At 36.4% G+C, this 12019-nt stretch overlaps 1 protein-coding gene across 3 annotated transcripts in view; it reads right to left on the bottom strand.

Annotated features, from left to right (window-relative positions):
• RARS2 (arginyl-tRNA synthetase 2, mitochondrial) overlaps positions 1–12019 on the bottom strand; it is an 82690-nt gene that overhangs the window by 41682 nt on the left and 28989 nt on the right. For all 3 annotated transcript variants that reach the window (XM_086707394.1, XM_086707392.1, XM_025925369.2), the window contains exons 5-6: positions 6260–6357; positions 528–583 (exon numbers count right to left, since the gene is read on the bottom strand). In XM_086707394.1, the coding sequence (XP_086563520.1) occupies positions 528–583; positions 6260–6357 (154 nt within the window). The remainder of the gene's footprint in view (positions 1–527; positions 584–6259; positions 6358–12019) is intronic.

Genomic DNA, 12019 nt, shown 5'->3' on the forward strand with positions numbered 1-12019 from the left:
TCTTAGCATATACACTGAAGCATTACAGCTATGAAGTACAATAGCAATCTTTCTTAGAATACTCTTGTTTCAATTTCCAGTTTTGAATGCTCCAGTTAGCACTCAAGTGATGGAGATTGAGTTTCTTTTTTCTAATTGAGATATAATTGGTATTATAACAGTTTCTTTTTTAAAACAAAATATATAGAACAAAAAACCTGACAAGATTACCATCATCCACACATTAACTATTTTCATTTTTGCATCTTTCAGATCTTCTTCATATGCATACATACTTTAAAAAAGTTAAAATCCTCAACAAACCTAACAGTTAAAATTAGTTTCTGAGTCAATCTTTTGGTTTTCAAACAAATTTTTTTCTACTTCTAAACCAATTTTTCCCATTTCATATATTAGCATTGGGCTCATATAAGTTTGAACTTTGTTTTTCGTCTTCTGGTTACTTAAGCATTAAACCATTAGCATGCATGATCAAAATATTGCCTCAAAGTCATGTTTAGTATTTTCTGTAAATGAATGACACTCACCTATGATGGTAGAACGCAAATGTCCAACGTGAAATTTTTTGGCAACATTAGGTGAACTGCAAATAATTGCACAAGTTATATTTCTGTTCTATGAACAGGAGTTCTAAAATGAACTAGGTCATGCTTCTACAGTTTAACATAATTGGGGACTAAGGCCTTTGGTAATTCAGCTCAAAGTTAAGTAAAAAACTAGAAATTTAGAGCAAAGATAAATTAGAATTCAGAAAGAATTATTGAAACTGATCCTGTGACTCACAAGGTAGTATCATACATAGAAATGGCACACTTAGGAAGCAGATACATTTAAGGATTGATAAAAAGATGAAGAAATTCAGAGACATTGTTTTGACATAAAAACAAAGCAGATTATTGGGAATTAAGTTTAGTATACCAGTTACAAATCCTTTGTCCTCTTAAAAATTACTGACTCCATAGAAATTTTGTTTATATTGGTAATATCTATCAACATCTACTGCATCAAAACCTAAAATTGAAAAATATAAAAATATTTATGCATAAAACTTCCCAGAATAATTAGAAATGTGGTTCACCACTCCAATTCTCAGTCAACACATTTATCACTTCTCTGTATGCTCGAGAAGTTGTAATCAATAATTTAACAATAGCAAATTGCTTCTAGAGCACTAACTACCTGACAGGCACAATTTCATGCACTTTATATGTATTAATCCTTTAATATTCATTCGAGTTGTGAGGTAAGGTACTCTCATCGCTTATTATACAGATGAGGAAACTGAGACAACAGGGAAAAAAGATAATGAAACAAATGTGGTAACAGCCTGATGCCTCTTGAATGTGGGTGATAAGCATATGGATTTAACTGTACTGTTGAGTTTTGTGTATGTTTGAAAATTGCACAAGTTTTTCAATATTAAGAAAAAAAAAATAACCTGAACCCACTTGATTAAACATGGTAAAATGAGAGCTTAATTTTGGTCTGTCTTCAAAGCCTTATACCAAGAGTATTACAATTTAAAAAACTGATTCTACATAAATATGCATGCAGTTGTAAAATTAGAAAACAACAAGAATGTTCATTTAATTATTTATAAAGTAAATGTCCTTCTAGAAATTAAAAAATAGGGAATCTTCCATTTCCCACCAAGACAGAGTAACAAGGATTGGATTTACCCTTCTGCCTTAAACAACCAGAAAACCAGAAAAATGTATGAAACACTGGTTTTATGAAACCAGACACTGAAGGGCTATGATCCCTGAGAGAATGAGAAGTAAAGTGACCTTGAGCAAATGTGTGAGCTAAAGCAGAAAAATCTATGGCATGGAATGTTTATATTACAAAAGAAAGCCTCCAAACCAATAAGACATCTAATTTTCTCCTTTAAGAAACTAGAAAAGGAAGACCAAAGTAAGCAAAATAAAAGATAATATAGATAAAAGCAAAGTCAATAAAATAGAAAAAAAAATATTCTACACCCTAATTGCAGTGGTAGTTACATGACCTGTACACCTTTGCCAAAATTCATCAAATTATATGCTGAAATGTTAAACTGTATTATATTGTGCATGATTATATTCCAATAAAGCTGATTTTAAAAAATGACAACAGAATAGTATGAAACAATAAAAATAATAAACCAGCCCTGGATATACTTCAAATATTAAAGGAATACAAGACATTATTTAGTGAAAAAAGTAAGCAGCAGAACAATGTGTAAAAACAGACTATCTCTAGGTGGGTAAACAGGAAACTAGTATTGATGAATGCCCATAAGGCGAGAACTAAGAAATGGGAATGGGGAAGAAAATTCCTTTTCACCGAATATTCTTTTATAATCTTTGAATTTGATCAAGCTAGTTATTTATATTATCTTTTTTTTTTAAAGTTTTCGCAGAGTTTTTGTATTGTTTTCTCTAGGACTGGAAGAACTGCATCTACCTAGGTTTTCAGCCTTGACAAAATGTCCCTTTTGAACCATCAGTATGCTATTCTTTGGTACGATTTTCCTACTCAGAACAAATACAATGAAACGGAAAGTACAAATTCGAGTCCCTTGGCAACAAAAGTAGCCCTGGTGAACGACTTATAATTTGGATACCTTACTGAATCTTGTAAAAAAAAAAAAAAAAAAAAATTATGTAATTTCCTCAATCTTTAAGAAAAGACAAATATTATTGCTCTTAATTTCCAGATAAGAAACCAGGAAAATAAACTGTCCTATCCAAGACTGTCGAGTCAGTTACTAATAGTCACAACGGGTAACCCAATCTCTCAGATTCTCAATTTCCTAGAGGTCCTCAATCTGTTTTGTGAGAACACTTCACACTGGGGAATAGCAGGGGATGGGGAAGACTGAGCTGAAAAAGAAGAGGAAAGTACACCACTGCTGACTGTTCCTCAAAGTTTGATCTGTACAAAATAGGAAATGCTGACTTTGCAGAGAGGAGGGAGGCAACAGCAGTTAGCTTCAAGTCTTATACCACCTACTCAGCTAGAGCTCATATATGATGGACAGTCCTCTACTCTGGCATTTTATCACGATACTCCTAGATCTGACAAAATATATGAGAATCAATACTGTATGTCAGGGAGGCAGTAAAGGTAAAGTATACAGGCTTCAGAGTCAGAGTTAGTCTATGGCCCTGAGCAAGTTACTTAACCAATTATTACCATCAACACCTCAACTTAGAGGGCAAGTTTCTTGAACACTTATCTCTTGTTTTTTGGGGGTAAAGTTACCCTATTTAAGATACTATATATTTAAAAAGCTCTGTTCTCCCACCTCTCTCATTTTCAGAAGAAATTCTTTTTTTTTTTTTAATTTTTTTTTTTTTAACGTTTATTTATTTTTGAGACAGAGAGAGACAGAGCATGAACGGGGGAGGGTCAGAGAGAGGGAGACACAGAATCTGAAACAGGCTCCAGGCTCTGAGCTGTCAGCACAGAGCCCGACGCGGGGCTCGAACTCACGGACCGTGAGATCATGACCTGAGCCAAAGTCAGCCGCTTAACCGACTGAGCCACCCAGGCGCCCCTTCAGAAGAAATTCAAGAATGATGTTTCCTATCAACTTTGACCCTGTCCCTCACTTGTTTGTCTCTACTTTGAAACAACAATGGTAAGCATCATAGCATATGGAAAACTTCTAAGGGAAAGAGCAGCTATGGACAAAGCAATGCCAGATGGAATATAACAGAGAGCAAAGATGGCTGCTGGGACATGGACTCTGCCTTCATCAGCATTCAAATGCTCATTTAAATTCCAGACTTCCTTATTAAATCCTTTAGAAAAAGCACAAGAGGAGCAAATCCATAAGCAAATAAAAAAGTCTACAAAGAAAAAGCCATACAAATAGCTTACAGAATACAACTCAAATAGAACAGGCTACTTTTAGACATTTCTTATAAGTGTAAACAAAAGAGTATTATTACATGGGAAACAAAAACAGGAGAAAAGCAAGAGAATCAATGAATAAGGAAGACTGAGGTGTTGGTATTTCAAGTTTGGTTGGGAAGAAGGGATGATGAAGGTCAAGTGACAATAAGAAAGAACGTGTTAAAAGTGAACGCTGGTGGCAACTTTTCAAGTTTCAAGAAACTTACAATAGCATTATTTCAAGGATGAATGCATGGTAACAGATACTATACCACTTCTCTACTGATTTTCCTTTACTGCTGGTTAGGTAACAGCAAGAAGTAGAAGAGGAATATGGTATTGAAGTGCCTCCCAGAGGAGGTGAAGTCCTGCATCAATTTAAAGACATGAATGAAAAGAATTAGACAACCACAAGCTTGCCACTCTCGCCATTAAGAAACGTAGTTTATTTGTTTTCCCTCCCCCTGATTCGGGGCTGATCTTGTGACTTGCTTTGAAACCAGCAGAATGTGACAGAAATGAGGCTATGCCTGTTTCAAGATGAGATACTTTTACCATCTTGGAGCCCTGAGAACCTTTGTAAAGGAGTCTGGTTAACTCTGCTGAAGAGACACTGTGGAGAGAGAGAGATGACTGGCCAGCCATCCTTCAGGTAAGCTGCCAAACAAGTAAATGGGTCACCTGAATTTTGACCCCCAGTATAGTCTCTAGATGACTAGAGCTACATATGATAACAGGCCAAAGAACCACTGAGCTAAGCCATCCCTGATTTCCTGATCTATAGTGTCATAAACATTAAAATGGTTGTTTCAAGACACTAATCAGGAATTGACACAGGTTTCCTTAAAGAATCAGATAGTAAATATTTTAGGCCTGCAGGCCACCTGGTCTCTACCTCAACTATTCAATTCAATTCTGCTCAACTGCCATGGCAGTATAAAAGCAGCCACTGTAGACAAAATGTAAATGAAAGTGCAAGCCTGTGCTCCATTAAACTTTATTTATTTTTAATTTTATTAAAAATGCTTAAGTTTATTTATTTTGAGAGAGAGAAAGAGAGCAAGTGGGGGAGTGGCGCAGAGAGAGAGAGAGAGAGAGAGAGAGAGAGAGAGAGAGAGAGAGATAGAAAGAGAATTCCAAGCAGGCTCTGCACTGTCAGCATGGAGTCTGATGCAGGGCTTGAACTCATAAACAGTGAGATAGGACCTGAGCTGGAATCAAGAGTCCGGACGCTTTACCGACTGAGCCACCCAGGTGCCCTCCTATATTGAATTTTAGCATAGCCTGTTACACAAGAAAAGATAACAGAAATGGAAGGCAACTTTCTTTGAGGGATGGCCTTAGTGTAGTTCCTCTCTGGTGTGAAGATGACCTCATCTAGTCCATCTCCTCTCTGAGATGCAACAAATGTTTAAACTCAACCTTAAATATGATTGGGGTTCACTGCAAGTGTTAAGATTTATTCATAATATGTGTCTACTCCACAGGAGCAGGAGTTTACTCAGCAACCAATCCTTACCATAAACACGTTTACTGAATTTTAGAGAATCTGCCTTTTTTAAGAACACAAATGAGTGGCATAGATAGTACAAATGTGGAATCCATAAAACCTACTCTCACCATGGGTTATGCAGGTGCTAATTATAACTAAGTTTTTATAATAAATTATAATAGTCAGGAAACCTAAAATATTCTCTAATTTTTAAAGATCCTCTACAGAAATATATACTTAAGAAAACAAAAGGCTATAGTATAGCAAGTTCTAATTTTCCAAGTAGGAAAACAGTTCATCAAGACTCTTCAGCTTTTAGGAAGGCGCACACAGCATCTCTAATCATTTCCAGGAGCTGTCAACTGGTCAAGCTGCACTCTGAAAGTGTTCCCTTTTCTGTTCTGGCTACCTACAAATAGTTCAAATATTAGATGGCTGTACTGACAGCATATCAGAAAGTTATTAAGAGGATTATTTAGAGGCATATTAAAATTTCAACCTATTTTTCCGACAATTTTAAAAATATACATTACAAATACTACAAGGCTTTGCTCTCCAGTAATCACATTACTTTAAAATTCTTAATGTGGCAATAACCATTACCTTTAAGAGTTTACTAAAATGGAAAAACCAGTTCTTCCAAAAAAAAGTAACTATTAAATAATTAAAAAAAAAAAAAAAAACACCATAATCACTAGACTTTTTATTGGAGTCCAAAATTTTTATTCATGGTACAGTGATCAATTCACTGTACTATTAAGAAAACAAATCTCACTGGTTTTCTATTTTTCTTGTGTAATTTCCTGAAGCCCAAGATGATAATGGTAAACCACATAACTGCCCAGCCACTGTGATGACCAACACTTAAGATGAGTTGGCACGCACCTGAATTCAACCACGATCTTCTTCTGGGGAAGACCAGAGAATAGCTCACTGTTTAACCCATATTTTGAGCCATCTTTGATTACTTGTTGTAGTACTGTCTGAAAAGTAAAAGGTATGAGATTTAATGACAGAAAAAAACTGCAATTTTTAAAAATTACTTAATTACTTTGTTTACTGGTAATGAAGTAAACATTGCTTATTTGCTCATTCTAATTTACGGAACTGAGCATTTTACAGCATTGTCAGCCCCTCCTCCAGTTGCAAATGCCAGTCAGAACAGTAATAATAAGAATTAACATCTATGGGGGCTCTGTGCCCTTTTATACATCACATCTATCTATTCTTACATGAACCAATGATATAGATATCTTACAGATAAAGAAACTGAAGTTTAGAGAGGTTAAGTAACTGCCAAAAGTCCCACAGCAGATAGTAACAGCAAAACCAGAAGCATCTAATATTTACTTAATGCATACTATGTGCATACACTGTTCTAAGCATTTTCTATGCATTAACTCATTTAATCCTTACAACAACCGTAAGAGAGAAGTATTATTTTTATAAATAAGGAAAGAGAAGCACAGAGAACCTTCCCAAGGTCATAATGCTATTAAGTCATGTAGCAAAACCTTTTTCACTCCAGAGCTAATGTATTAACTACTGCATGCTGCTGCTACTCTTGTAATACTAACGATCACATGAACAGTAGAAAACACAAAACTGTAATTCAAATGCCTACTGGCTACATAAGTAAAAAACAAGGAAATCTCACAGAAACAACCAAAACATATTCCATTTTTAGAAATGAACACAGAGGGGCGCCTGGGTAGCGCAGTCGGTTAAGCGTCCGACTTCAGCCAGGTCACGATCTCGCGGTCCGTGAGTTCGAGCCCCGCGTCGGGCTCTGGGCTGATGGCTCAGATGGCCTATTTCTGTTTCTGTGTCTCCCTCTCTCTCTGCCCCTCCCCCGTTCATGCTCTGTCTCTCTCTGTCCCAAAAATAAATTAAAAAAAAAAAAAAAAAGTTTAGAAATGAACACAGAAAGATTATACAGTTCACAAAATTCACATTTCCTTTTTTGCTAATGGCGTGATGCATTTATTTATGCGTTCATTTTTTAGTCTAGGGGTTTGAATTTACTATGATAGGCTTCTCTTTACTCTTACATTGGTTTTGCTTCATGAACTGTATTCTGAGTCCTAAATATGTAGTTTATGATGTGAAGAATTTTACTGTCATTAAGAGTTGGTTAAAATGGTCACTTAATGGAAAAGGCAAAGAAAGTAGCAGGAGGCAGCAAAACAATACTTTTAAGAAGCATCTACAAAGTGCTAGGTTTAAGTCCAGATGCTTTTATGCTATCCTTAGCCTCACAAAATCATAAAATGGGCAACATTTCCCATTTAGTAGATGAAAAACTAAGGTTCAGAAACAGTATGTATTTGCACAAGGACAGAGAGAAAATAGTATTTCTTTCACTCACAAAATATAGGACACAGAGAGTAAGGATGAATATACAGAGACATTAAGGAGAATAGTGTGTGTCATACACTAGGGGCCCATTATATGTTAATTACTCTAAGACTATGGCTGCCAAAACTGCAAGTGGGGGAGGTAAATACTAGTGAGGGGAGGAATTCATAGTCAGATTATTCTAAAGTTAACATCTACCCATTCATTTCACTTTCCATCCCTCTTATGTATAATGGATGGCAGACTCCACAAAAGGCAATCACAGTAAGTTAAACTCTCCTTTAACAAATGACCCTCAGTTCATTAACATCTCTGGCACAAACAAAAAAGCAGCTTTAGTAAAGGACTATCTTACCTGCCCCACTTCCAAACCTTCCATTGACAATCTGATCAATGTGCTACCTACAGCTTCCTTCTCGACTATTTTATTCCAAGTGCTCTCAAAATCAAAATTTGAAATGCCAAACCTAATTGAATGCTTAAATTCTCTAATGTATTACCTTTATGAGCACACTTTTCATAAACTAAAAAATTAAACAAGGTAAGGCAAAAGTCTAGAGTCCCTTTTGATCATCTGGCCTAACCCACCACCTTCCCCAAGGTGACCACTTTTCAAACATCACCTTAGCTAATGACTACTCTTCTCCTTGCAACCATCCTCTGTCCTTGGTTGTAACATTACTTTCTACTGACTTTTGCTTCCCAGTTTCCTTTGCAGGCTCCTCTTACACTGCCTGTCCCTCCGCTCCCCAGCCTGTGCTCCTTTCTTGCTTCTAGCTCCCTACTTTATACTTCTCCTAGGTATAAAGTCCTAAGACTTCAACCACTACTTACCTAATAATAAAATCTCTCCTGTGCCACAGACTGGTATGTCCAACTCCAAGAATGGACATCTAAGGCACTTCAAATGGAATATACTCCTCCTCCTTCTGCCTTCTCCACTTCTATGAACTATACCCCCTCACTCAGCTAACCAAGTCAGAGGTGTAGGAGTTCCTAAAGTTTACCCTTTTCCCACAACCTTCATAATCAATCATCTATTAACTACCAAACCTTGTACATGCTATCTCCTAAGTATCATTACAGTTATCCCCTGTGGCCTGGTTTATATCTTCATCATCCGTCAGCTATACCACTACAAAAACAACCAAAACAAAACAGTAATACACAACTACATCCTTATATAACATACATATTTAATTAAGTGTATGTTCTATTTAGGGGCGCCTGGGTGGCGCAGTCGGTTAAGCGTCCGACTTCAGCCAGGTCACGATCTCGCGGTCCGTGAGTTCGAGCCCCGCGTCGGGCTCTGGGCTGATGGCTCAGAGCCTGGAGCCTGTTTCCGATTCTGTGTCTCCCTCTCTCTCTGCCCCTCGCCCGTTCATGCTCTGTCTCTCTCTGTCCCAAAAATAAATAAACGTTGAAAAAAAAAAAATAAATCTTGCAATAATTCCCTAACATTTAAAATATTTTATCAATTTCTGGTTTGACTTTTACTTTATGTGCATATTACCTTTACTTTTTTAAAAATTTTGAGAAACCTGATTTGTTAAAAGGAATGTTATAATATCCATAAAAGTCACAAGTTAGAATTGTTCCTAAAAAAAAATTTTTTTTTTATTAAGTAGGCTTCACCCCTAGCATGGAGCTCAACATGGGGCTTGACCTCATAACCCTGAGATCAAGATCTGAGCTGATATTAAGAGTCAGACGCTTAACCATTTGAGCCACCCAGGTGCCCCTAGAAATGTTAGGCTTTTATAATTTTTGCAAGAAGTATATAATATCAAAATAAACTCTTATTAGTATAATACCGAAAATTATCAAATGTACCACCTGTGATACATATAACACACCATGGAAAATAATGACACAGGAAAAAGCTGAAACTCTTCTGCTGGGCATATAAGGCCCTCCACATTGTATAATTTCCTACCCTCCCCCGTGCCATCCTATGTGCAAACCATACGCTATCACTCCAGTGAGTGACAGTGCCAGACAATACCATGTTCTCGACTGTCTGTACTCTGGCCCAGACTATCTCTTCGGCCTGGAAGGCCTGCCCTTGCATCTCCCAGATACAGTCTTGTTTTTTTGTTTGTTTGTTTTAAGTAATCTTTACACCTAGTGTGGGGCTCAAATCCTTGAGATTAAGAGTTGCATCCTCTACCAAATGAGCCAGCCAGGAGCCCCGGATACAGTTTCATCTTTATCCTAATTCAAGATTGCTTCTTCTCTCAAGACAGTCTTATGTGGGCACCTAGGTGGATCAGTCAGGTTAAGTGTCAAATTTCAGCTCAGGTCATGATCTCATGGCTCATGAGTTTGAACGTTGAGTTGGGTTCTACACTGACAGCTCCAAAGCTCCTGCTTTGGATTCTGCGTCTCCCTCTCCCTCTGCCCCTCCCCCTGCACACACCTGTGTCTCTCTCAAAAATAAACATCAAAAAATTAATAAAAGAAGACAGACTTATGTGTACCTTTCTTTACACTGGACTGCAACTTATACATGCCTCCATTATATTATTCATCACATTATCATACCCACTACACATTACACCGTAACACTATTTTTTTATGCTTTTCTTTTAGATCATAAACTCTTTGAGGGCAGGACCCTCAGGACCTCGCAAATAATAAGCAGAAAGTTTATTAAACTAGTGGGAACTCAAAGTTTTTAACTACAGAATGTCAGTGAGCTAGTAAAGTTTCATGATATTCCAATAGATGAATAAACTAGAGGCCCATATCAATGGGTACATTAAAATGTCAAATGTTAAAATGTAAGATGCTCTTAGAATGATTTCTAAGGAAGCTACTACTATTTGTCTAGTTAATTCTTTGGTCAATAGTTGGAAAGTGCTTAATCATTCCTCCCATGTGTTCAGCCTATTGATGCTACACGTGATTTGAATGCGTCTACTGCTTTTTGGCATAAGCTCAATTAGTAAAATAATAAGCAGAATTAGAGCCACTTGATTAGTATCTCTTTTTCTGTTTTTTTCTTAAGTTTTAGTAGAGCATGCAAAGTTGAATTTGGCAAATAAAAAATACATGTGTACATGTGAACCAAAAATGATGTTATCCATTGTGTACTTTTAAGGCACACCTAAAAAACAAGACTTTGTTTGCCTTTTTCCTATTTAGTTAAACTCATATTTTCTTTTTTTCTCCCCCTAAACTATTATTCTAAATTACTCTTCATAAATTAGTCTTGAAAGTCATATGTAAGCTACTGACAGGTGGAAGCTTGGTACCAAAGTGACAGCTCTTCACAACGTATGTATTGGTCAAATCATCTTATAGCTTTGAAAAATTTATCATCTAGTCCCCATGATTTGGTACTTCCTACTGCCTTGAATTTCACATTTTAGTCTCCTCCCTTTGAGGATGATTTATATGAAGACATTATATTGCCACTGTTAGTGATCCAAACGTAAGCTAACATTTAATCATTCCTGGTGCTGCCAGTGTTAATAATTCAATTGTACTGCATGAACAGATAGGTTTTTATGCAAGGCTAAGCTTGTACATGTGTAAGCAATGACAAATTTGTAATTCTCTGCTTGAGAAGTAAGTTTTGGACACAGGTCATTGGCTACATGTCAATCTTGATAACATTAATATGCAAAAAAATGTATTAATAATGGTCCCAAAGGGTTGAATTTTTTTCTTGATGTGATCTGAAAAATTCATTACATATGCAAATGACTATTGTTTAAGGCCTGAAAATAATGGAGCCAGATGTAGAAGAAATTAGGCTTTGAACAAACAAGAAATATCATTAAAAAAAAACTGTAACGTAACACAGACACATTCAGTACCCCTTTTTCTTACTAGTTTAGGAAGTATGGTTACTGTAACACCAAGCAGGGCAACTGTAAGCAGTCTGCTTGTTCCTTTAACAAAAATCACTCTACGATCCAGATCCTCAAGGCTATAATGTTGGGAGGATTTCCAGGTGAAAAAGCTGGATCTCAAAGCCCTGGATATTATCCTTCTGTTGTCAACTGAGAAGGATTTGGGAATAAGCAAGCTAGCGTGCATCCTTAAATCACAGAAAAACTAATAGCTTATTCATTATAATATAATAAAGTATGAAAATTCATGGCCATTGAAATGTTAAATTATTAATATATGCCTTGCCTGATATATAAACCATATCTCTTTCAGTTAAGCTGGTTGCAAAGGCAAACTCCATCTAACAGCACAGTTTCCCATCTGAGGGAAAACAAAAGAAGTAAGATAACTGCTGCCTATGAAGCAGCCTGAAGTCTGATGGGCATT

Source organism: Puma concolor, chromosome B2, assembly GCF_028749965.1.
Source record: "Puma concolor isolate L17-30 chromosome B2, mPumCon1.1.hap2, whole genome shotgun sequence".
NCBI lineage: Eukaryota > Metazoa > Chordata > Mammalia > Carnivora > Felidae > Puma > Puma concolor.